The sequence below is a fragment of the Gorilla gorilla genome, chromosome 10 (genome assembly GCF_029281585.2).
Source record: "Gorilla gorilla gorilla isolate KB3781 chromosome 10, NHGRI_mGorGor1-v2.1_pri, whole genome shotgun sequence".
Lineage (NCBI taxonomy): Eukaryota > Metazoa > Chordata > Mammalia > Primates > Hominidae > Gorilla > Gorilla gorilla.
In genome coordinates this window covers 50,244,518-50,271,273 of record NC_073234.2, presented here as the reverse complement: position 1 = coordinate 50,271,273, position 26,756 = coordinate 50,244,518, and the positions used below count along the sequence as shown (strand labels likewise).

General features: G+C 46.8%; 1 protein-coding gene across 8 annotated transcripts; it reads right to left on the bottom strand.

The window, feature by feature from the left end:
- Positions 1-686: 686 nt before the first annotated feature.
- On the bottom strand, positions 687-23,035 carry CSRNP2 (cysteine and serine rich nuclear protein 2). 8 transcript variants are annotated; one of them, XM_055357213.2, is made up of 6 exons: positions 22,742-23,000; positions 20,830-20,863; positions 15,848-16,084; positions 13,257-13,516; positions 7,118-7,414; positions 687-4,145 (listed from the first exon to the last, which is right to left on the bottom strand). In XM_055357213.2, the coding sequence occupies exons 3-6, from the start codon at positions 15,996-15,998 to the stop codon at positions 3,222-3,224; spliced, it is 1,632 nt and encodes a 543-aa protein (XP_055213188.1). In that variant the 5' UTR covers positions 15,999-16,084; positions 20,830-20,863; positions 22,742-23,000; the 3' UTR covers positions 687-3,221. The 8 variants fall into 8 exon arrangements, with proteins under 8 accessions (XP_055213188.1, XP_055213189.1, XP_055213184.1 ...); XM_055357214.2 differs by lacking the exon at positions 20,830-20,863 and adding an exon at positions 16,310-16,463; XM_055357209.2 differs by lacking the exon at positions 20,830-20,863 and adding an exon at positions 16,176-16,463 and having other exon boundaries at positions 22,742-22,849.
- Between the last annotated feature and the right edge of the window lie 3,721 nt (positions 23,036-26,756).

Here is a 26,756-nt window from a genome sequence, read left to right as displayed (position 1 = left end):
ATGGGATGGAAGTTTTGCAGAAACTGATTTGAAGTTGATCTCCTTGCTGGACACTTTAAGGTGATAACAAGGAAAAGAGAATTTCATAAAGTTAATGGAATGAGGCCGGGCGCGGCAGCTCACGCCTGTAATCCCAGCACTTTGGGAGGCTGAGGCGAGCGGATCACAAGGTCAGGAGATCAAGACCATCCTGGCTAACACGGTGAAACCCCGTCTCTACTAAAATAGCAAAAAATTAGCCAGGCGTGGTGGTGGGCGCCTGTAGTCCCAGCTACTCAGGAGGCTGAGGCAGGAGAATGGCGTGAACCCGGGAGGCAGAGCTTGCAGTGAGCCGAGATCATGACACTGCACTCCAGTCTGGGCGACAGGGTGAGATTCTGTCTCAAAAAAAAAAAAAAAAAAAAGTTAATGTAATGAGAAAATGGGAGCCCAGAGCAGGGACAGGGCTAAGCTCCAACAGAGCAGGAGCAAGGCCTGCTTCAGCTGAACAGGTACACAAGGGCATATGAACCAAGTCCAGCTCTTGGTACTCCAAAGAGAATATTCTATTTTTCCATCACAAAATGTTTCTATTGTTAACATTAATTCCTAACTGACCTAATTAGTTTTATAACGAAGCTAGAGAAGCATCCTTTTTCTAACAAGTAACTGAATTGTGGCCTGCCGAGACAAAGAGTAACACACCATTCTTTTGAATATTTCTTTAATATTACATTTAAATATTCTCTTTAAATACAGCATTATCACAATGTAAAGAACCTAAAGGGGAAAAAATTATTTTCAGAGAACCAGACAAGCTTTGGATTCACATTGAAAATACTACCTGTGTACAGTATGTGAGAAAGGAAATTGGAAAATAATAAGGGTTGTGGTAATAAGAGTCATTTATCTAGGCCTAGACTGGGACTGAAGCTATCTGCTTCTATGATCAGAGGCCTAGCTTTCCTAGCAACCATGAGCTAGAGTTCTGTCCAACTCAGGTAGCACCAGAAGCGAGATGGACTAGGTTGTAGAGAAGGCCTTTTGCTTGACAAGACAGTTAATGCTAAATGTTAATATTTAGCACTTAAAAGTTTGGGATCAGTGTGAGTCACAACTGTAGAGTTAATGAAGGGGATGGACTTAAATTAAGAAACTACAGGTTTTCAGAAACATCAAATATCTTGTGGGTTGGCAATGAGCTTAATAATTACAGATTTATATTCCTGGTTTGATCCCAAAAGCTAATGTGTTCCTCATCGTGCAGCTGGAATCTACTTCCTAGATTAAGCTGGAGCCTTCCTGCAGAGACAGTGTGCAAACCTCACCCTCCCCTTCCGACACAAACTTTGAAAAAGATTTTCTCCATAAAGCCAAATTCCCAATTAAGCTTCAGTCCTGTGTTTGAGGGTACCAGTCTAAGGTAGGGGAGTCTAGTTCAGTTCTGGGTAGCTTCGAGATCTCAGGTACTTAAGACTCTCAACTGTGTTTGTGAGGCTAGGGGATGGGGAGAGATAAGGATCTATGTACTTAAGTTCCCCTCCAAACTAAAACCAAGCAAAAACTGGAACAAATAGGAAAGGCAGAATGAACTAAAAAATGTTATGTGTATTAAATACAAATCCTTTCAGGCTCAGAGTTTAGAGACTTCAGGGGTGAAATGCTGCTGCGACATACGTGATGGTTTCTGTAAGACACCAGGGCCTTAATTTCCCACCAGAAAAGGCTTTATGAGCAAGATAAGTAGGAGTAGTGTCTCCCCCCCAACAACAGTGTTTCACTTTTGTGTGTGTGTGTGGTTAATAAACCATACCAGAAGTAAAGTATGGTGTAAAGGATGCTTGAGAAGAATAGTTTTGCTCCCTACTGCCTCCATTTTAGAACAGAGACAAAGATCACTTTGCTAATGAAAGGAAATCAGTGCTGTTCAATGGAGATCTTAGAACATAGGATGAACAGGAACTGTATTCCTCCTGACAGAGGTAAGAACTGAATCAAACTGAATGAGTTCCATTCTATACGCTTCAAAGGTTATAATTAGAACTTGAATCCTTTGGAATCTGGGAGTTGCATGTAGCATTTAAGAACTGGCTTGGCTTCCAATTTTTATGTATCATCAAGATGGAGGGGTCCAATAAACATTTGCAATTCTTGGAATTGAACTGGAACAGTATAAGAACTCTAACCCGCTATGTTGAAAACGACCATGAGGGTAGATCCAGGAAAAAAGAACAAAAACTGATTGGTGACCTTAAGATTGCCACATTCTACATTCCACTAAAGCTCAGATCTCACAAAGAGGGAAAAACCTGGGTAAAAAAACAAGCATGGCACAAATATGTCATCTTTCCAGATAGCAAGCAGCCTGTTCCCGCTGCCTCCTTTGGCCAGTTAATGCTCCACATAGGCCTCCTATGGGATGGGTGAGCCCCAGCCGAAAGCTGCCTGACAGTGCTAGTGTCAGACACGTACAGAAGGCTCAGGCTCGTTATACCATATCCCCAGCCAATCCAGCTCTTTCTCCGAAGGAAAAAGGATGGAGAGAAAAAAAGACACATAGACAAGTTTAACTCTAGTACTTAAGAACATGTGGAAGAAACAATTCAAGTTACAGACCAGGAATCCCCAGTGTGGGGAACAGGTCAGAGAACACCAAACATGTCAAATATTATTTACCAAATATGGGATTGAAGGAAGGCAGGTTACATTTTTGTAAATCCTGGAGATTTTGTACAGAAGCAGAGACCCTTCCACTCCCTCCTCCCTAGACTCGACCAGGTGACTTTCCAGTTTGAAGTATTATGACACACCAAAATGGGATATCAGAATAACCACCGAGAAAAATGAGCTTGTACTCTGCCTGAGGCTTGGGAGAGAAAGGGCTTTGCCATGCTCTTCAAATTCTCGTGTTCTGGTCCCTACAGAAAGAATAGCTGCTTGAGTTACCCAGCTTTTCCTGTGAGATCCTAGTTCTTTGTTCCAGTGGCCCAGAAAGCTTAATGTTCAGCACTACGCAGCTTTCTTTGCCCCAAGACTATCCCCAGATCAAGGTAGGGCTGGTCTCCTTGGTACTGTTTCCCTTTTAAAAAATACTCAAACAATCCTTTCCCACCCATTCCCCAAAGACCCCAATAAAATAACATGGGAGCAGCAGCTGCTTCTACAGTTTTGTTTTGAAATGGTGTTAGATAAAATAAGGGAATAAATAGAGAATGGGTAAGAGGCAGGACCTCTAGCGCCTGTCACACTGCCAGAGGGAGTTCTAAGGAAGAATCTTCAGGGGGCTGATCCTCATTTTGCTGGGAGGTCTTCACCATCCCACAGCCCTCTTCATTGTCCGTGCGGAAGGGAAGGCTTGAGGGGGACCAGGAAGGGCGGAAGTCTTCATTTTCAGGCTCCTCAGGGTTACAATCTTCGGGCAATAGAGCTTCTAGGGTGGGTGTTTTCCCCACCTCTGATTTACAGAGGGCAGCTGGGTCTGTGGAGCTACAAGCCACGAGTGAGGTAACAGGGAGAGAGAAGACATTCAGATCCTTCTCCTTTGGGAAACAGGCTGAGCCTTCTTCCGTACCAGGCTCTCCTTTCACTCCCAAGACTGGCCTCTGCTCCACTTGATAATAGACCAGGGACCCACTGTTCAAGTAGGATGGGCTGTTCACCGTTGAGGCAGTTGGGTGGTCTGAGTTCTCGGTAAAACACAGGACAGAGGAGCCTGGGGGCAGCTGAGCCTGGATGAGAATGGGGGCTGTAAGGCCTGGGCACAGCTCTTCGGGGACAGCCAGGGGCTCCTCTAGGATGCACACACCCAGGCTCTCGATGCTCGAGTCCAGGCTGGCACTAGAGCCGCTGGAATCTTCTTCTGCCTTGAGCCGCTCCAGTTCCTCTGCACTCTGCAGGTGCATCACTGCTGTCTCATTCTCAGCAATGAACTCCTGGAAGTCCTGGGTCTCAGAGCCCTGTGCTCCTGTCAGGCTGCAACTGGCAGTCGGGGAGGGCTCCTCATCTGGGGCTGCTGGGCGGCTCACCTGCCGCTTGCTCTCCAGCTCCAGCTTCATAATGGTATGGAGGTAATGAGTCCGGACCCGGATTGGATTAAATTCAATGCGCCCTGCCATGTTCCCACAGCCATCCCGGGAGCAGCCACATGGAAAGGACATGCGATCCACCTGAGCGGGGACAAGAAGGTTGGGGCAAGATGAGACCTACAATCCTAACAGTGGAGACAGGAGACATGAGCTGGCAAACAGGCAGTTGGGATTTGAGGTCTCCTTATAAGAAGAAAAGCAACCAATTCAAAGCATAGCATGCAGTGTGAGCTAACAGAACACTAGATGGTAGTTATCAGACCACTTGCATTTCAATCCCAGCTCAGCCATTAATTAGTGGTGTGACCTCAAGAGAATCATTTATCTCTCTAGGGCTTTGTTTCCTCTTCTAAATAACAAGTAGACAAAAATCACAGCACAGGGTCCTTCCAGTTAAGAGTCCAGAGATACTTCTCTGAATGCTGATCGTTTTCACAGAGGAAATTTATGAGCCTCAGAGACTTTTTCAGAACTTACCTGGTTCACTGAGACAACAAAAGGCTGGACCCAAGCCTATGGCCTGCAATGACAGGCATGGGAGAGTGGGTGGAAGATCTTGCTACTTCAAAAAAAATACATTCTGGGGAAACGAAGCAAATGTGCCTTAGTTTGCTAAGGTGCTAGAACGCAGGTTCACACAGTGGCCAATTTTTTAGCTACCTGCTTTATTTTCCCTGAGGGTTGACTAGTTTAGTTCTGAAGCAGTTACCAAGATAATTAACTTACAGACCAGGGATATCTGGAAAGGAGATGCTTTCTACCTCCTTATCACTTTCGTATTCCAACAGGAAAAACACATAAACCAAAAATAAAAGGAAAAATTAAAACCACAAGTAAGCAAATAAGCATGTACAAATCACAATGTCTATGATACTGACTTATAGAAATCTCCACTCCAGTTATACCATTTTTTTTTCCTTTGGAGATAGGGTCTTGCTCTGTCGTCCAGGCTGGAGTGCAGTGGCGCCATCATGGCTCACTGCAGCCTGGAGCCATGCTGGGATTACAGGTGTGAGCCACCGTGCCCGGCCCTAATTTTAAAATTTTTTGTAGAGATAGGGTCTCGTTATGTTGCCCAGGCTGGCCTCAAACTCCTGGGCTCAAGCAATCCTTCCACCCCAGCCTCCCAAAGTGCTAGTTACAGGTGTGAGCCAACGTGCCAGGCCCAGCTGCATCAATTCTTAGGACTGTTCTCAGGTGTGTGTGTAACAGAATGACTCATTATGGGACTTTGGTCTGAAAAGCAGTATTTGGCCAGATCTACCACAGTTATTTGTTACCCAGCTAAAAATAAAGAAAGGGTGAGTTAGGAGAAATCCAACCACAAGGACTCAGCATCTACACCCTCAGTAATTAAGTTCCAGATAAATTTCATTCTTAGGGATGGTATTGCTGTTTTCAACTGAAATGTGTCTTAAACTGTTCCCCATCAGAGGGCCAACAAGGGGCCAGGCACGGTGGCTCATGCCTGTAATCCCAGTACTTCAGGAGGCTGAGGCAGGCAGATCACCTGAGGTCAGTTCAAGACCAGCCTGGCCAACATGATGAAACCCTGTCTCTACTAAAAATACAAAAGCTGGCCAGGTGTGGTGGCTCACGCCTGTAATCCCAGCACTTTGGGAGGCTGAGGCAGGCGGATCACGAGGTCAAGAGATTGAGACCATCCTGGCCTACATGGTGAAACACCGTCTCTACTAAAAATACAAAAATTAGCTGGGTGTGGTGGTGTGTGCCTACAGTCCCAGCTACTCGGGAGGCTGAGGCAGGGGAATTGCTTGAACCCGGGAGGCAGAGGTTGCAGCGAGCCGAGATCACGCGCTACTGCACTCCAGCCTGGCAACAGAGCAAGACTCCGTCTCAAAAAAAAAAAGAATTACAACAATACAACAATTAGCCGGGCATAGTGGCGCACACCTGTAATCCCAGCTACTTGGGAGGCTGAGGTGGGAGAATCACTTGAACCCAGGAGCTGGAGGTAGCAGTGAGCCAAGATCGCGCCACTGCACTCCAGCCTGGGCGACAGAATGAGACTCCGTCTCAAAAAAAAAAAGGGCAGCCAACAAGAGATGATACTTTCTCTTTCAGATAACTATGGTTTTAAGCTCTGCTAGGCCAGGTCTGATCCTGAATTATAAAGCTCTGAATACTATTTTGATTTTTTCAAAATTGGAGTAAAGGTACTGAAGAATAAGTGTTTGCAGACAGAATCTACAGGCCCACACCATTCCTCTGCTAACTTTTTGAGACAGGGTCTTGCTCTGTCGCCCAGGCTGGAGTGCAGTGGCACAATCATAGCTTACTGCAACCTGTGCCTCCCAGGCTCAAGTGATCCTCCTCCCATCTCAGCCTCTTGAGTACCTGGGACTACAGGCCCATGCTACCATGTCCAGCTAATTTTTGTATTTTTTGTAAAGATGGGGCTTAGCCATGTTGCCCGGGCTGGTCTCGAACTCCTGGGAAGCAATCTGCCTGCCTGCCTCGGCCTCCCAAAGTGCTGGGATTACAGATGTGAGCCACCATGCCCAGTCCTGCTTCCTTTTATCTCAAGGAATCAGTATTTAGTACTGTTTAGGAATCAGTATTTAGGAAACATTTACTAAATGTTAAATGTACTAACTCCTCTTCATCCCTTTCCTAATAGCTGCTTCTTATCACCTCTGAGAAATGAAACAAAAAAAGATGAGATACCTCCACAGCCTAAGAATCCTGTCCTGCTTGTTTTCTTTGCAAAAATTTTAAGAGACAGGGTCTCACTCTGTGACCCAGGCTGGAGTGCACTGGTGTGAACTCAGCTCACTGCAGCCTTGACCTCCTGGACTCAAGAGATCCTCCTACCTCAGCCTCCCACATAGCTAGGATTAGAGGTTATGAGCCACCATGCCTGGCCGTGTGCTGTTTGCTTACTCTGTTGATGGAGGAGGGTTGTGGAACTGGAGAGTGTTCACAACCATAGGGAATCCACCCCTGAATGGGCCTCCCATGTTCAGTGGCACCCACACCTCACCCTGCTGACCCTGGTGTAGATATACTATCTCAGGCCAACTTGGACTGACCTGGCATTTAATCCCAGCCTGGCTGCAGGCACACGCTTCTGGGTCACAATACAGTCGGCAGTCACAACCACATTCTTCCCGTGACAGGCGGATGGCTCGAAGTTCTTGCTTCTCTTCAGCATCAATACGGTGGACCCCAGAAGCCCTCAGCAGGGCCCGTCGCCGTTTGGTGGGCAGTGGCTGCAGGAAGAAGTAATCATCCACCTCCACATTTTCCACATCAATATCTTCATCTGACACATCATCCAGCGTCAGGCCATCAGCCTCCACCGACTCCACTGTCCCATTCTTGGTCAGCTGCCAAGAGACAGGAAAGGTTAGCCTCATAGACATGAGTGGCATGCACCTCCTCAGTGACCATCCCAGAGCAGCACTGTCCCTTGAACCTTCTGCAATCATGGGAATATCTGTGCTGTCCAAAATGATGGCAGGTACTAGCACATGTGGCTACTGAGCACTAGAAATGCAGCAATTGGAAAACTCTCATTTTATTTATTTTTTTGAGACAAAAGTCTCATTCTGTCGTCCAGGGCGGGAGTGCAGTGGTGCAATCTTGGCTCACTACAACCTCCGCCTCCCGGGTTCAAGCGATTCTCCTGTCTCCCAAGTAGTTGGGATTACAGGCGTGAGTCACCATGCCTGGCTAATTTTTTCTATTTTCAGTAAAGACAGGGTTTCACTGTGTTGGCCAGGCTAGTCTTGAACTGCTGGCCTCAAGTGATCCACACACCTCGGCCTCCCAAAGTGCTGGGGTCCACTGTGCCAGCCCAATTTACATAATTTTAATTGAATAGCCATATGTGACTACTGGCTGCTATATTCACTAGCACAAGTCAAAAGAATAAATCCAGAGTGGGAAGATGGGAAATCTTACGTACCATCACCTTTCTGGGTCCAAGCTTCTCAAAGACCCGTCTCATCTTCCCTCCTACACGAAAATCTATTTCCACAAACATACCGTCTATTTCCAGACATGTGTCCCCTAATTTACACTCACTCGCCTTCTAACACAGAGAGGAAAAGGTATGTGAATGACTGGATGATCCTTGGATATACAGAAAAATGTGAAACACCCTTCAACTTGCACCCACTAAATGCAAAACTACCTTCTTGAAAAAAAAGGGCAAATTAAAGTGTAGTAAAAAGCTACCAGGTCTTAATCAATGAACCCAAATCCCCACAGTGTGAACAATGATCTGTGCATGCACTAAAGAGCTTCATTTTACTGTAAGGAGAAAAAGCAAATATATTAACAGGTATTAAAGAAAGCCCTTGGCTGAGAAAAAATGTATTTCTTCTCCTTTCTGTTTTCTTTTTTTTTTTTTTTTTTGAGACAGAGTCTCGCTCTGTCGCCCAGGCTGGAGTGCAGTGGCGTGATCTCAGCTTGCTGCAAGCTCCACCTCCTGGGTTCACGCCATTCTCCTGCCTCAGCCTCCTGAGTAGCTGGGACTACAGGCACCTGCCACCACGCCCGGCTAACTTTTTGTATTTTTAGTAGACATGGGGTTTCACCGTGTTAGCCAGGATGGTCTCAATCTCCTGACCTTGTAATCTGCCCACCTCGGCCTCCCAAAGTAATGGGATTACAGGCATGAGCCACCGCGCCCGGCCTCCTCCTCCTTTCTAACTTTTTTTTTTTTTTTTTGAGACAGGGTCTCACTGTCGCTCAGGATGGAATGCAGTGCATGATCTCAGCTCACTGCAATCTCTGCCTCCTGGGTTCAAGTGATTCTCCTGCCTCAGCCTTCCAAGTAGCTGGGATTACAGGCTCCTGCCACCATGCTCAGCTAATTTTTGTATTTTTAGTAGAGACAGGGTTTCACAATGTTGGCCAGGCTGGTCTCGAACTCCCGACCTCAACTGATACACCCAACTCCACCTCCCAAAGTGCTATAATTACAGGCATGAGCCACTGCACCGGGCCTAATCCTTTTTTATTTGACTTCAAAGAAAAGCTGTATGTGAGGAAAGGTGGTATCAATAATACTGAGCGTACTATGTACAGGCAGAAATCTGGGTTGTTGTTTTTTTGAGACGGAGTCTCACTCTGTCACCCAGGCTGGAGTGCAGTGCCGCAATCTCGGCTCACTGCTAAGCTCCGCCTCCTGGGTTCACGCCATTCTCCTGCCTCAGCCTCCTGAGTAGTTGGGACTACAGGCGCCCACCACCACGCCTGGCTAATTTTTTGTATTTTTGTATTTTTAGTAGAGACGGGGTTTCACTGTGTTAGCCAGGATGGTCTTGATCTCCTGTCCTCATGATCCACCCGCCTCAGCCTCCCAAAGTGCTGGGATTACAGGCGTGAGCCACCGAGAAATCTGGGTTTTCTGGGCTGAGATGGATAGAGAGCCAAGAAAGGGAGTCTTGGTGGAAGGACAGATTGAAGACAAGCCGTGGCTGAAAGAGTTCTGAAAACTCACTAGAGAACTCAAGAAAATGAGGCCTCATAATCCCTGGGGCTCTGGAAGCTGCTAGCAGGATGAAAGCCACGTGACTGGAGCCTTTGGTTGATTTCATCAGACAACCCCAGAGTAGAGCTGCTAAAGGAACAACTCCTGGGAGAGATGTGATGCAATGGACTTGGGTAATCAGCTACACACCTGGTTTTCTTGTTTGTGGGGGAGGTGGTAGAGAAATGAAGAGAAGTGGGGCTTCTGGAGGTTTCCTAGTCAGTGATTTCGGTACTAGGCAGGCCAACTACAAAGGGCCTTTCTGTTTATCTCAGGATTGCTCCTGTCTACATCTCCAGGGTTGACCTCCCACTAAGCATACCCCCTCCTGCTGTCCTCTCATAGGCAAGGGATTAGAGATGTAACACGAGGACACTCATATAGATGTGAGAATTTAAATATCGAGATAGAAGTGGCATTTCAAATCAGTGAGAAAAGTCTTCTAGTTATTAAATGGTTTTGGAACAACTGGATATTTTCTGGGGGAAAAAAGATTCCCAATATATACTATTCATGATAATGAGTTCCGTATGGATAACAGGCCAAAATACAACAAATGAAATAAAAATATTAGAAGAATTATAGTTAACTAAAGTTGCGGAACACCAAGCAGCTGCTGGAACAACCCCAAAGGAAGACAAACATTAGATGGTACATGAGAGATGCAGAATGTACATTTTTTGAAACCAACTGCCTCCCTTATAGAGGGCTAAAAAACAGGCCTGGTGCAGTGGCGCATGACTGTTACCCCAGCACCTCTGAGAGACTAAGGTGGAAGAATCGCTTAAGACCAGGAGTTCAAGACCAGCTTGGGCAACAGAACAAGACCCCGTCTCTACAAAAATTGGCCGGACACGGTGGCTCACTCCTGTAATCCCAGCACTTTGGGAGGCCGAGGCGGGTGGATCACTTGAGGCCAGGACTTCAAGACTAGCCTGGCTGACGTGGCAAAACTTCGTCTCTACTAAAAATAAAAAAATTAGCCCAGCATGGTGGTACATGCCTATAATCTCAGTTGAGGGAGGCTGAGGCACAAGAATCGCTTGAACCTGGGAGGCGGAGGTTGCAGTTAACCGAGATTGCGCCACTGCACTCCAGCCTGGGCAACGGAGTGAGACCCTGTATCAAAAAAAAAAAAAAAAAAAAACTACAAAAATTAACCAAGCATGGTGGGGGGTGCAGCTGCAGTCCCAGCTATTTGGGAGGCTAAGGCAGGAGGATCGCTTGAGGATTGCCTCTGCGCTCCAGCCTGGGTGACAGAGTGAGACCCTGTTTCAAGAGAAAAAAAAAAATCTAAGCAAAGAATAAACTAGGTAAGGTAAAGCAAGGGATTCCTCTCGACATATAAAGATAAGCCTGGTGCAGTGGCCCACACCTGTAGTCCCAACTACTTGGGAGGCTGAGGTGGGAGGATCACTTGAGCCCAGGAGTTTGAGACTAGCCTGGGCAACAAAATGAGACCCCATCTTTAAAAAAACAAAGTGCTGTATTAGATGCCATCACTGCTGGTGCTCACTAAACATCCTGCTAACAAGTAGAGCTCCTGTATCTGTCTTGGGTTTGCCTGGCTTCGTCCCTAGAATTCCTGTAAGTGGAGAACACAGAACAGGATGGTATACTGTTTTGACAGATCATTCCTCTGCCAGATTTAGGAGAGTGGAGTTTTCTTCTAGGGAAAGGAAGGAATGCCTTCACTGCAATTGATGAGAACAGTGTTTATTTGCCCAGCTGTTGCTACGGCAGCTGGAAGGTGACAGGGTCAGTGATGGAATTCCTCAGACAGAGGAAAGGGAAGCCTGAATGTCATTCTAGAGTGAGAAAAACAGGTGTAGGGCTTTAGGAATAGTCTGAGGGAAGTAGACATAGAGCTCTCAGAGAAAGAAAGGAATGAGATGCTCTGGTTAGCCTACATCCTCTGCCACCAGTTCTCCAACTCCACCACATTCTAATGTGTCTCTCTCATGACTCTGGCAATAATGGAGCTACCTGTTTTAATATGGGTCAGCATGCTTTGGGCTTCAAAGAAACCTGGCCAGGCTTAAACTGGTGTTCTTCAAATTTGGAATCAGGATCTCTGGGAGAAATTTTTGAGAACTAGTAGAAACTATGGCTGTGGGAATACCAAACAGTGCTAAGATGAAAAACGGGTGGCCAAGTGCGGTGGCTCACGCCTATAATCCCAGCACTTTGGGAGGCTGAAGTGGGCAGATCATGAGGTCAGGAGATCGAACCCATCCTGGCTAACATGGTGAAACCCCGTCTCTATTAAAAATACAGAAAAAAAAAAATTAGCCAGGTGTGGTGGTGGGCACCTGTAGTCCCAGCTGCTCGGGAGGCTGAGGCAGGAGAATGGTGTGAACCCGGGAGGTGGAGCTTGCAGTGAGCCGAGATCGCGCCACTGCACTCCAGCCTGGGCAACAGAGCTAGGCTCCGTCTCAAAAAAAAAAAAAAAAAAAGAGTGGCTATGAAGAGCCATGTAAGGTGGGTCTTTTCCCAGCCTCTCTCTCTCTTGAAGAGGTGGTGCTGTATCAGGTGGCAGGCACAGTATTATACAAATCTAAATAACTATTTGATAATGCTGTTTGTATCTACAAGATTATCACGTAAGGGTGATGGGGATTATAGAAACAGCAGGATCCTTTCAGAGACTGTGAAATATCCAAAACCTTTTCTGTGCATCCGGCCAAGGGACAATCATTTGACCAGAAATTGAAAATTGTGCTTCCTTGAGTTCCAGGGTGACAGACCTGAATGCCTTCACATATTCATATTTTAAACTTAAAAAAAAATTAGCGGGGGGGGGGGGGGGGTGTTGGGCATGGTGGCTCATGCCTGTAATCCCAGCACTTTGGGAGGTCAAGAGGGAAGGACCACTTGAGCTCAGGAATTGAGACCAACCTGGGCAACGTTGCAAGACCCCATTACTATTAAAAAAAATACTAGCCAGGCATGGTGGCATGAGCCTGTGGTTCCCAGATACTTGGGAGGCTGAGATTGGCATATGGCTTGAGGCCAGGAGTTCAAGGCTGCAATGAGCTGTGATTGAGCCACTGCACTCCAGCCTGGGTGACAGAGAGAGACCCTGTCTCAAAAGAAAAACATACATACATACATACATACATACATACATAAAATTGAGGGAGGCAGTGGGGGTTTGGGAGGCGGAAATTCTAGGGAAGCCATTTTGCTATATCTGGTAGAGTCCCCTGCGAGATGCAAAGAAGGGAGTCTTGGACTGAGATTTGATTTCAAATCTGAGATTTTTCATTAGAAAGAGTTGAAATTTCTATACCCCAAGGACAACAGTCAAATAAAAAAAAAATCAGCTGGGTGCAGTGGCTCACACCTGTAGTCTCAGCACTTTGGGAGGCCGAGGCAGGTAGATCACTTGAGACCAGGAGTTCGAGACCAGCCTGGGCAACATGGCAAAACCCTGTCTCTACTAAAAATACAAAAACAAGACGGATGCACACCTGTAATCCCAACTACTCGGGAGGCTGAGGCACAAGAAATCGCTTGAACCTGGGGAGGCCGAGGTTGCAGTGAGCTAATATCATGCCAGTGCACTCCAGCCCGGGTGACAGAGCAAGACTCTGTCCCAGAAAAAAAAAAAAAAAAAAATCAATCAATCAACCAACCAATGAACCTAAATGGTTTCCTACATGGACAGCAGCAGAACCCTTAGGCACCTTCATTTTCTTGGCATGGAGTTTCTCTTCCTTCAGGTGCTCACGCAGAATCTCTCGATGGTTCACCTCCTGTTCCTGGGCAAACTCACAGAGTGTGTAGCTCCGTACAGAGTTATGGCGCTGGGCCATGCCCAGAGAGCTACCACCCTGGCTGGGCACACTGGTAAAACCTTGGCGCCGGGCAAAGTAGTATACAGTCACCTGGTCAAAGCGTACATTCTTCCTCCGCAGCTGCTTCTGCCGCTTCAGGATGGATGTGGCTGAGAAGGGAGCACAGAGAGATGTTTTATTTATTTTCCTATTTATTTATTTATTTAGAGACGGAGTCTCGCTCTGTTGCCCAGGCTGGAGTGCTGTGGCACTGTCTCCGCTCACTGCAGCCTCCACCTCCCGGGTTCAAGCAATTCTCCTGCCTCAGCCTCCTGAGAAGCTGGGATTACAGGCGTGTGTCCCCATGCCCAGCTAATTTTTGTATTTTAGTAGAGATGGGGTTTCACCATGTTGACCAGGCTGGTCTTGAACTCCTGACCTCAGGTGATCCGCCCGCCCCGGCCTCCCAAAGTGCTGGGATTACAGGCGTGAGCCACCATGCCTGGCTGAGAGATGCTTTATTAACTCAGGGATGACCTGTTTGGGGAGCTTGCTCTTTCTCATCCATCTAGGCTCTCAACTCTTCTTCTCTAAACGTGCTCTCTATATCTAGAGAACTGTCTAATATCTTCAAATCCTAAATGCTCTGTCAGAAGGGACCTTGAACTTCAGCTGGTTCATACAACTGCCTCCAGACTGACTATACCTAAACAGATGACCACAAAATCCATTTTTAGACATCAGCTGGGAAGAGGATCTCTAGTTAATCTTTTCTGGATATAACAATCTATAGCTTTACTATCCAATACAGCAGCTACTAGCCATGTGTGGCAATTTAAGCTAATTAAAATTAAATAAAATTTAAAATTCAGCTCAGGCCGGGCATGGTGGCTCATGCCTGTAATCCCAGCACTTTGGGAAGCCGAGGCAGGCGGATCATGAGGTCAAGAGATCAAGACCATCCTGGCCAACATGATGAAACCCCATCTCTACTAAAAATACAAAAATTAGCTGGGCATGGTGGCACATGCCTGTAGTCCCAGCTACTCGGGAGGCTGAGGCAGGAGAATCACTTGAACCTGGGAGACGGAGGTTGCAGTGAGCCGAGATTGTGCCACTGCACTTCAGCCTGACGACAGAGCAAGACTCCATCTCAAAAACAAACAAACAAAAATTCAGCTCAATTATACTAACCATATTTCTTTATTTTCTTTTTTCCTTTGAGACAGGCTCTTGCTCTGTCACCCAGGCTAGAGTGCAGTGGCACAATCATGGCTCACTGCAGCCCCAACCTCCCAGGCCCAAGTAATCCTCCCACCTCAGCCTCCAGAGTAGCTGGGACTACAGTTGCACACCACCACACCCAGCTAATTTTTGTATTTTTTGTAGAGACGAGGTTTCGCCATGTTGCCCAGGCTGGTCTTGAACTCCTGAGTTCAAGTGATCCACCCACGTCAGCCTCCCAAAGTGCTGAGATTACAGGCATGAGCCACTGCGCCCAGCCACTAACCACATTTCAAGTGCTCAATAGCCACATATGGCAACTGGCTACTGTTGGACAATGCAGATACAGAACATTTCTATCATAACGAAAATTCCATTGGATAGCATTGATCTGTAGCAGGGGACAGCAAACTGTCAAGAGCCAGACAGTAACTATTTTAGGCTCTACAGGCCATGAGGTCTCTGTTGCAATAATTCAACTCTGCCACTGTAGCATGAAAGCAATCATACACAATGGGTATAACTGTGTTCCAACAAAACAGGCATTGGGCCAGATTTGGCCCATGGGCAACCCCTCATATATACTATCAGTTCTTTCCAAGAACTAATAGAGCCGTAAGAATTAAGAAATCTTGGCCGGGCACAGTGGCTCACGCCTGTAATCCCTGCACTTTGGGAGGCCGAGGCCGGTGGGTCACCTGTGGTCAGGAGTTCAAGACCAACCTGGCCAACATGATGAAACCTTGTCTCTACTAAAAACACAAAAAATTAGGCGGGCGTGGTAGCGGGCGCCTACAATCCCAGCTACTAGGGAGGCCTGAAGCAGGAGAATCACTTGAACCCGGCAGGCAGAGATTGCAGTGAGCTGAGATCGTGCCACTGCACTCCAGCCTGGGCAACAAGAGCAAAACAAGAAAAAAAAAGAATTAAGAAAACTGGATTTGCCCCAGTTGTCCAAGCAGCAAGCATTTATATCCTGCTACAGCTACAATTTCCTGGAATCTCTGGGACTCTGGTGGGGGCAGGGTAGAGTCCTAGACTCCTTTTTCAATCTAATTTAACCCATTCTGGGAACCAGCAACTCACAAGACAAGTAAAATCAGCTAGAATAAATCAGACTTTAGTCTACGGTATGAGAGAAATGAGGTCCTCCAAAGAGCAAGGAAAGATGATGATTAAGGGCAAATCCCCAAGCCACACAGACGCTGTCTCGAGCTGCCATGGGTTCTGCTGCTTGGGGAATGTGGGTATAGGTAGGGACGGAGCAGCTTACTCACGTGTGAAGCTGGCAGTGGTAGGAGGATTGAGGCTGTCGCAGCTGTCAGCACTATCACTGCTGGAGATCTCATCATCTGAGTTGGAAACTGATGAGCCCACATCCACATCATCAAACTTCCTCTTGAGACCCGAGCCCGTGAATGCATCCATTGGTTTCAAAGGGGTTTCCTTGGGGAGCCCACCAAGTTGGCCCCAAAGCCCCTACTCACCACCAGCTAGCCAGGTACATTAGGATTCTGCCCAGGGAAAAAAAGGAATCAGCATTCCTGTCCCCAGACAGACTCCTCCCCAGTCTATACACACAGCTCTCTAAAGAAAGCACCTCACCTAGCACTGATGTCTGCTTTCTCAATATTACGTTCTTTCTCTACTAGCTCTGGCCAACATTCTCCTACTTTCGTTTCCCTTCAGCCCCTCCATTCTCAATCATCTTAGAATAATGAGATGGGTAGCAGCAGCACCTTTCCCAGTGAAGGAAAGGCCTTTGCTTCCAATCCAGCTGAGGTCTAGGCTTCATTAGCCCAGGAATCACAGTAGCTGCTCTTCTGATCATATAGAAAAGCTCTCCAAGGGACCAGTGAGAAGAACTTGAGATCAAAAACACAATTATCACTGCTGCTTGTTTGGTTGGCAAAAAAAAAAAAAAAAAGGAAAAAAAGAAAAGCAGAATTAGGCTTTGCCTAAACCAAGACTAGACCCAACTATTTATCTGTTTTAGAAACAGGGTCTCACTATGTTGCCCAGGCTGGTCTTGAACACCTGGGCTCGAGCAATCCTCCTGCCTCAGCCTCCAGAGTAGCTGGGACTACAAGGCACACACCACTGAACCCGGCTAGACCCACTTATTTTTCCTAGTGATAATACAGCCCGGCATTTCCCAAAGTGCGTGTCTTATGGTATTAATAGCTTTTACATAGAAATACGACTGCTGTGTCAAAAGGGTTTAAAAAATTGCCTATAGTGGAACTTCTTAGAGGCTTTTAATATACTAATAAGGATGGTGAAGGCTGAGAGAACACAGAATGCAGTGTTTCTACAAACGTGATTAAGGAACCCACTGTTTCCAAGGTATTTTAGAGTGCAAATAATGCTTGGAATACACTTTGGGAAATACTGCTCCAGGCACTCAATTTTGAAGGACATTAGCAGTCAGGAAAACCCTTTACCCAGATCTTCACAAGTGTAAAGTGTTTCACCAGGCTTCTATAAAGGTCAAATTTGGTACCAAAGAATGGACCCAAGATTAGAATCTGCATGGCTTCAAAACCCAGAATCTTTCCCAATCTCATACTGCTCCATAAAATAGGGCTCATCTGGTCTGTCACCATCCTCTGTGCAAGGACATCGTAGCTTTACAATCTTTGCCCTCTATAAAGAAATCAGCAAGGGGAAAACAAATAGCAAGAGAAGTAACTATTTATTCTGGTTACATCAATATGGCAAGCAGTGTTGTTTTCAACACACTTTCATACAACCAAGGAGTCTGAGATAGTCCATTCCCTAGGTACAAATCTTTTTCTCCATCTTTGGATTTAAGTTCCAGAAGGACACGAATCTGCTCAGCAGAAATGCTGTCAAAGCAGGAGCCATGTGTGATGAGACACGAACCCTCCCTTGCCTCAGTAATGCCAGAATCTCCCCAGACTATGATCTCACTAGTTGCTAATTATGCAGCAGGAATAACAACACTGCCCAGAACGACAGGGCTGCATTACTGCAGAGCAGCTACCCAGAATATACTGTGGTGTCAAGAGATGCCTGCTACAGAGCTGCTTTTCTGGACTGTGTCTGTTGGAAGCAATTTGCCTGCTCTTGGATCAGCTCTACAAAGTCAACCAGACGTAATAAGTACCTTAGAGAAGGTATTTCCTAATCTATCCAGATTTTATCAAATTCTGCATTCGAGTCACAAGACGTACCTAAGAAACCTCAGCCATCAGAAGTCTCAGACAAGCACATTCCTGAAATAAATTTGCCAGGGAGGAAAAAAAAATCAAGTATTTGATAAAAATTGTAATTAAATTAAAAAACGAGCCCAAAGTATCAGTTTAGTTCTTCAGGTTACTGATCTTATCAGAGGTCACACTCTTAGGGCATGGTAAGAAAGAACGAGCCAAGGGCTTTTTATGGGTTAAGATTTTAGCTGGGTTTAAAGATACCGATCAACAAGAAGACATTTATGCATCCAACAGACACATGAAAAAATGCTCATCATCACTGGCCATCAGAGATACGCAAATCAAAACCACAATGAGATACCATCTCACACCAGTTAGAATGGCGATCATTAAGAATTCAGGAAACAACAGGTGCTGGAGAGGATGTGGAGAAATAGGAACTTTTACATTGTTGGTGGGACTGAAAACTAGTTCAACCATTGTGGAAGACAGTGTGGCGATTCCTCAAGGATCTAGAACTAGAAATACCATTTGACCCAGCCACCCCATTACTGGGTATATACCCAAAGGATTATAAATCATGCTGCTATAAAGACACATGCACACATTATGTTTATTGAGGCACTATTCACAATAGCAAAGACTTGGAACCAACCCAAATGTCCATCAATGATAGACTGGATTAAGAAAATGTGGCACATATACACCATGGAATACTATGCAGCCATAAAAAAGGATGAGTTCATGTCCTTTGTATGGACATGGATGAAGCTGGAAACCATTCTGAACAAACTATCGCAAGGACAGAAAACCAAACACCGCACGTTCTCACTCATAGGTGGGAATTGAACAATGAGAACACATGGACACAGGATGGGGAACATCACACACTGGGGCCTGTCGTGGGGTGGGGGAAGGGGGGAGGGATTATACCTAATGTAAATGACAAGTTAACCGGTGCAGCACACCAACGTGACACATGTATACATATGTAACAAACCTGCATGTTGTGCACATATACCCTAGAACTTAAAGTATTAAAAAAAAAAAAAAAGATACCGATCAACAAACAAATTTCTCATTCCATTCTATTGTAACGGGGAGGGGGAGCCCCTTGTGACTGAATACTTATGTGGGTGGAATTTTTTAAGGAGACAGAATAAAGCTGGGCACAGTGGCTCACGTCTGTCATCCCAGCACTTTGGGAGGCCGAGGCGGGCGGATCACCTGAGGCTGGAGTTCGAGACCAGCCTGACCAATATGGAGAAACCCCATCTCCACTAAAAATCCAAAAAAAAAAAAAAAATTAGCCAGACGTGGTGGCGCATGCCTGTAATCCAGCTACTCAGGAGGCTGCGGCAGGAGAATCACTTGAACCCAGGAGGCGGAGGTTTTGGTGAGCCAAGATCGTGCCATTGCACTCTAGCCTGGGCAACAGAGGGAGACCTTGTCAAAAAAAAAAAAAAAAAAAGCCGGGTGTGGTGGCTCACGCCTCTAATCCCAGCACTTTGGGAGGCCAAGGCGGGTGGATCACAAGGTCAAGAGATCGAGACCATCCTGGTTAGTATGCTGAAACCCCGTCTCTACCAAAACTACAAAAATTAGCCAGGTGTGGTGGTGCGTGCCTGTAATCTCAGCTACTCAGGAGGCTGAGGCAGGAGAATCACTTGAACCCAGGAGGCGGAAGTTGCAGTGAGCTGGGATTACGCCACTGTACTCCAGCCTGGGCGGCAGAGCAAGACTCTGTCTCAAAAAAAAAAAAAAAAAAAAAAAAAGAGGGAGGGAGGGAAGAGAAGAAGGCAAGCAGGCAGGCAAGCAGGCAGGCAGGCGGTCTTTTTCCTTAGCCTGGAAACACTCAAGGATTTATGACTGGAAGTAAATGTCCACTCCTGTTCTTTCCTCAGGTGTCCCCAGGCTTCTGGTAGTATCTCCTGTGAATATTTCTCTTTAAGCCCCATATGAACTTGGGTCTGCTCCAAAATCATCTTTATTACTAGAATTCTCCACGGTCTTAACCCAGTTGCCCTCAGGAGTATCAGTTATCTTTAGGTTACTTTTTGTGAACTTGGATGCAGCAAGGATTGCTGGCTGCTTGTTCTATTCTCCTCCTCTTTTTCTGTGTTTTCTCTACTTCTGGAATAGTGGTTTCTGGGCAATGATAGGAGATAGGTAAGAAAGAAGAAAAAAGATGTGACACCTAGGAGAAAAGTATTTTCCTTAAGCTGTCTGAGAATAACTGGAACCTATGGCTATGTGTGTAAATAACATGTACACTGACTTATGGTCAAACTCTTCCACTCACATGGATGGCACTCAGGGAAATCCTCAAGGATTCCTCTCTTCACCCTACCCAGGCTCTGTTAGCAGCATTTTCTCTGACATTAGCTCCATTATTTTTTTAAAAAGAAAAAAGATTATGTCCCAACAACAATATAAGATTAAATTTCAGCCCAGCTCCCCTTGTCCAACTCTCTGATATGAACTCGACTTTTAGATGAAGACGTTCACTGGGCACCAAGAACAAACCTCCTGTTCACTTCCATAGTGCCCTGAAGAAATCCTTCTTTGGGAGGCTGAGGCAGGAGGATTGCTTGAGGCCAGGAGTGCAAAACCAACTTGGCCAACATAGCAAGACCCTGTCTCTGTATTTTCAAAAAATTGGCCCAGCATGGTGGCACATGCCTGTAATCCCAGCACTTTGGGAGGCCAAGGCGGGCAGATCACTTGAGGCCAGGAGTTCAAGACCAGCCTGGCCAACATGGCAAAACCCCACCTCTATTAAAAATACAAAAACTAGCTGGGCATGGTGGTGTGTGCCTGTCGTCTCAGCTACTTGGGAGGCTAAGGCGGGAGGATTGCTTGAACCCAGGAGGCAGAGGTTGCAGTGAGCTGAGATTGTGCCACTGCACTCCAGCCTGGGTGACAGAGCCAGACCCTGTCTCAAAAAATAAAATAAAATAAATAAAAATAAATTTTTTTAAAAAATAAATCTTTCTTTGCAATAGTAACAGAATAGTTTCCATACTTTCCAGTTCATCAAATTAATCTTTCAAACTACAACTAGAAAAATCAGTCATTCCTACCTCTCTCAATTATTCATTGGTAGAGGATCAATGCCTGTGTTCAAGAGAGACACTTGTAAGTTTTAGCACCTAGGAATGCAGGTAAAAACTGACAGTTAACTGTCAAAATGACCAACTCAACAAATGCTTTTGGAGAAAATAACGCAACTCTCTTTAAAGCTTTTAAATGCCAGTGAAATGAAAGGTCAGCTGACACTTTCTGGCTACATGTCTAATGGTCTTTTCTCAAGAGTTTCTAGCTGAACATTTTCCAATGGTATATGAAACAGTTAAGATCCAGAGCACACAATACATCAGGCTAGCACCTAATAAACAGTTCCACCAGCATATGTATATTTTAGTACTAGATCTAAGTTTTTTTCAGGCCTAAAAGGATTCCTATAACCACCAAAACAAACAAACAAACAACAACAACAACAACAACAAAAAAAACAGCATATGTGAGACCAGCAAGAGGGACTGCCCAGGCAAAATTTTCTGGAAGAATCTATTTGCAAAGTTTAGGTAATATAAGTCTCTTTCTTAAATGAGTCCAAAGTAATAAGCTACATCTCACAGGAGAAAGCCTCTTCACTTGACTGGAACCCAACCTTCTGCTAAAGGTCAAGGAATCAAAATCTCCAGTAAGATGGTCAGGGCTACCATCTGTAGCTGGGTTGGAAGGAAGGCTTGCTGCTGTATTACCATAAACCTGAATAAAATGACCTGCCCTGTTTCTCCTTTTACAAGATACTGTGGTTGTTTCTCAAATACTATGAATTTCATGGATCCATGTGTCTTTGTGATCACCAGGATCATGAACTTACAAAGCACCCAAGTGAAAACCCCCCGCTTAAGCTAGGTGTTTAAAGAAAGCTGTGCACTCACCACCCCCACTCCCCGATTTTTACCCATTCACTAACACAAGGTTAGAATTTTCCATGCCTAAACTACCATCGTGTGGAAGACAGATCTTTGTGAGAACTGGAACATGATGCTGCATTAACTCTCAAGGATATCCAGTCATTTATAACACCGGCACAACCAACATCCTGGCTTTGTGGATTTGCAAGACAGAAAGCCAGTGAAGAAAAAAATCTGAACTATGGATTTACCTTGAACTGAAAACTGCAGGACAAGGGGACAGTGTTGTCTTGTGGGGATAACTTCTAGCATTTCATTCTGAAGAACAGTTTGTGTGTCACACTGCCACTCTCAACCCCTTTAAAAGGATGAATCAAGACCACAGCACTAAAAGGGACGGGTGGCAGTTGGCTGCGTAATTGGGCCTATGAAAAAAGATCAAGCTAGCAACCAGGGCAATTGATGCTTTCATTTTCCCACACGACGCCAGAAATATGGGAGACATCAGGAACCGGAGCGAAGGGACATGTCAAGTCACCAGTTCCTTTTAATGAACACTCCTGCCGAACCCTTCAGCTCTCGGCCCACTTCCCTCTGATTCCTGCTAACCTTCCCGCTCATTCCAATCCTCTGCAGCCCCTACCCAGCCTTCCTCATCCCTTCCTGCCTGCTACTCACAAATTCCCAACCACTCCTCCCACATTTTCCTCTGTTCCCCCTCCCCTTCCTTCACTTTCCTCCATCCTACATCATTCTCCACTCCATTCCGAACTCAATCCTCATCCGCAATCCTGCAGGCTTCCAAGCCGCCCATCGGTCTCCCGCGAGCTGCCCCCGCAGTCCGGGCCAGCGTCCTCGGTGCCCCTCGCTCCCACGCCTCTTCCCGACTCGGTTCCTTCCCAACGGCACCCGACCTCCCCGCCCCCCGACCGCTCCCGTCCGAGCCTCTCATTTCTGACCCCTCCATCCGCACGGCTCTGGGCTTGACCACTCCTCCACGGCCGCCCGAGGGCCGATCCCGAGAAAGGACGAGGCGGCACCCTCCGCCCCGCACCCCTAGGCCCATTACCGGCCCCGCCGCAGCTGCCTCCTCCCGTGATGGTCTCTGCCGCCCCCGCTGCCGCCGCCGCCCTAGCCCGGGTGGGAAGGAGGGAGGAGCGAGCGAGTCCCGGGCCCCGCGGCGACGGCCGGGGAGCTCCCAGGGCGGCAGGGCGGGGAGGGAGGGCGGTGGGCAGCCCAGCCGGCAGGCAGAGAGGGCCGGGCGGCTCCGGCAACTCGGGCGCCCCCGGCAGCAGACGCCCAGAACCGCCCCGGCTCCGGCTAACAATAGGCTCCGGCCGCAGCGCACTGGCTCTTATAGGCGCCGGCACGTCCTGACCGAGACCCGGGGCTGGCTGGGAAATGGAGTCTACGTGCCGGCCCCACACCCAGCAGCATGCCGGGAGTTGTAGGCGGTAACTGCTGCAAAGCCGAAGCCGGCGGGCAAACCGGCTCCCGAGGCGGCAGCTCTGCTGCAACCTTTTAATGGGGGAAGAGAGGAGACTCAGCTACAGATCTTAAATAAACGAATTCTCCTCCAAAGTTCCCTTTTTCTTTCGCCAGGACCACACGCCATTAGGAACATGATCCCCCCTTCTCCTCGCTCATGGGGTCTTAGTCTTCAGCAATATGACTTATTGCAGCCTGCGCAGGTTATAAAGAATACAAGCAATATCTTGAGTTATCTACTTATATGAGGGAGTGCTTTGAGTGTTTTCTTTAAAAAAAAAAAAAAAAAAATTGCTGCCGGGCGCGGTGGCTCACGCCTGTAATCCCAGCACTTTGGGAGGCCGAGGTGGGCGGATCACGAAGTCAGGAGATCGAGACCATCCTGGCTAACAAGGTGAAACCCCGTCTCTACTAACAAATACAAAAATTAGCCGGGCGTGGTGGCGGGCGCCTGTAGTCCCAGCTACTCGGGAGGCTGAGGCAGGAGAATGGCGTGAACCCGGGAGGCGGAGCTTGCAGTGAGCCGAGATCGCGCCACTGCACTCCAGACTGGGGGAAAGAGCGAGACTCCGTCTCAAAAAAAAAAAAAAAATTATCTTCTCAACTTTGCAAACTAATTTATTTATTTAAATAGAAAAAGGGTTTTCGCCATGTTGCCCCGGCTGGTCTTGCACTCCTGGGCCCAGGCGATCCGCCCGCCTCGGCCTCCCAAAGTGCTGGGATTATGCGCATGAGACACCGCGCCCTTCCGCAACCTATTTTTAAGAAAGGGCGCCAGGCGCGGTGGCTCATGCCTGTAATCCCAGCACTTTGGGAGGCCGAGGCGGGCGGGTCATGAGGTCAGGAGTTCGAGACCAGCCTGACCAACATGGTGAAACCCTGTCTCTACTAAAAATACAAAAATTAGCCGAGGGTGGTAGCACGTGCCTTTAATCCCAGCTCCCCGGGAGGCCCACCCAGGAGAATGGCTTGAACCCGGGAGGCGGAGGTTGCAGTGAGCCAAGACTGCACCATTGCCCTCCAGCATGGTCAACAAGAGCGAAACTCCGTCTCAAAAAAAAAAAAAAAAGAAAAGAAAAAAGAAAAAAAAGGGGAAAACCAAGATTAAGAAGTCAAAAGTTGTATGTGATTTGCCAAGGACACATAGCCTTGGTTTCTTCTCTGTTGTCTTTCCCTTGAACTATAAGGCTCGGCAAGCTCGAGCTGCATTCTCTTGTCCCCCGCCCCCCACCCCGCCCCCTCATTTTGTTCTGTCATCTTGTTTGCTTCTACTTTCCCCCTTCCATACTCTGCTTGAATACACTGGCCTTATTGCAGCTCCTTCAATTGGGCAATCATTCTCTTACCTCAGGGCCTTTTGTCTGGCTTCCACCAGCTAGCCACATACTTACTCCCTCACATAATATCTGCTCAAATGTCCCCATATCCGAGATCTTCCCTAACCATATTTCTTTTTCCCTGCATTAAGAGACAGGATTTCACTCTGTCACCCAGGCTGGAGTGCAGTGGCACAATCACGGCTCACAGCAGCCTCAAACTCCCGGGCACAAATGCCTAACCATATTTCTAAAATGGTGCTTCTCCTTAGTTTCTATCCCTGTGCCTTATATTTCTTCTTAGCATCCACCTATTTGTTTTTGTCTTGTCTCACTTGACTAAATTCGGTGAGACCAAGGAATTGTTTTGTTTACTGTATCCTCAACACACAGTACAAAGCCTAGTAGTTGACATTTAAGAGCATGATAGGTATTTATTGGATAGATGGTTGGACAGCAGGATTTAAACTCACGTTAGGCTGGTTCCAAAACCTGGTACATTTTTCACTGCAACCAAGAAACTATGAAGCCAGATCCACTAGCTACCAAGCCATCTCAGCTTTAGAATTGAGAGGCTGGATGGCTTGGGAAAACATGCTAAGAATTTCAGTTCTCTCCCCTAGGTGACATCAGAGACTCCAAGAAGCTAGGACACTACACTGCAAAATAAAAAAGCAGTAGATCAGAAAAAAGCAATCTTTTGGTAACATGCACTTGTCATCTCTCTTTGCTGAAATTCAGAGGCAATATAATGAGTGATCAAGAGCATGGATCCTGGAGTGATCGAGAGCATTGATCCTGGAGCCAGACTGCCTGAATATAAACCCCACTTCCTCTACTTACTAGTTGCATGACCCCGGGCAAGGGACATAAGTTTTCTGCCTTAGCTTCCTCATTTGCAAGCCAGGGATAACGATGTCTATCTCATTGGGTTTTGTGAAGATTAAACAGCTAATATATTAGAAAATGTTTACAACAGTCAGTGCTGTGTAAATGTTAGCTATTTTTAATCATAAGCTTTCTATTCAGTTGTGTAGAAGGTTTGGTTCATGATCCCATTCTTCCTGTGCATACAGAAGACAAAAGGGAAGAGAAAACTATCCTAGACCACTCTATAGAATCAGTAGGCTGAGTAACAAAACACCAGCCTGATGCCCATGTTGAGGATGCTAAAAAAGTGTCTCATATGCCTACACATCCAGTGTTCCAGCAGTCATGGAAATTCATCAGGGTACCATCAGCCCCAGTGCCCAATGCATTAACCTCAATTGGTTAATGCCACCAAACTAGAAGATAGCCAAACCAATGTTAGTACATCCTTGGAGAAGACGGCAGAATTCAATTTGGCAATAAGCTCTTGATCAGTCAGAATATCATCTGGGCCAGGCATGGTGGCTCACACCTGTAATCCCAGCACTTTAGGAGGCTGAGGAGGGAAGATTGCTCGAGCCCAGGAGTTTGAGACCAGCCAGGGCAACATGGAGGGAGACTGTCTCACAAGAAATTTTTAAAAATTAGCCAGGTGCAGTGGCATGCACCTGTGATCCCAGTTACTTGGGAGGCTGAGGTGGGAGAATCACTTGAGCACAGGAGGTCAAGCTGCAGTGACAGCTGTGTTCATGCCACTGCACTCCAGCCTAAGTGACAGAACAAGACCCTCTCTCTCTCTTTTTTAATTAAAAATAATAATAAAATAGAGATGGGGGGTTCTCCCTGTGTTGCCCAGGCTGGTCACGAACTCCTGTGCTCAAGCAATCCACCAGCCTCAGCCTCCCCAAGTGCTGGGATTACAGGCCTGAGCCACCACACCCGGCAGAGACTCTGTCTCTAAAAATAAAAATAATAGGCTGGGTGCGGTGGCTCAGGCCTGTAATCCCAGCACTTGGGGAGGCCAAGGTGGGTGGATCACTTGATGCCAGGAGTTCAAGACCAGTCCGGCCAACATGGCAAAACCCCATTTCTACTAAAAATAGCTGGGAATGGTGGCACGAGCCTGTACTCCCAGCTACTTGGAAGGCTGAGGCATGAGAATCGCTTGAACCCAGGAAGGCGGAGGTTGCAGTGAGCCGAGATCGCGCAACTGAACTCCAGCCTGGACAACAGAACGAGACTCTGTCTAAAACAAAAAACAACAACAACGAAAAAAATCATGGCCCGAGCAGTGTTTTCTTTTCTTTCTTCCTTTTTTTTTTCTTTTCTAATAGAGAGAGGGGTCTCACGTTCCCCAGGCTGGACTTGGACTCCTGGGTTCAAACAGTCCTCCTGGCTTTGCCTCCCAAA

Bases quoted from the DNA above. Each gene is read 5' to 3' on its own strand.
- CSRNP2 (XM_004053126.3), bottom strand. From the start codon at position 15,998: ATGGATGCATTCACGGGCTCGGGTCTCAAGAGGAAGTTTGATGATGTG. The intron at 13,517-15,847 runs GTGAGTAAGCTG...CTCCCTTCTCAG, and splicing joins TACCACTGCCAGCTTCACAC to CCACATCCATCCTGAAGCGG. The intron at 4,146-7,117 runs GTCAGTCCAAGT...GTCCCCGCTCAG, and splicing joins AGGCTGGGATTAAATGCCAG to GTGGATCGCATGTCCTTTCC.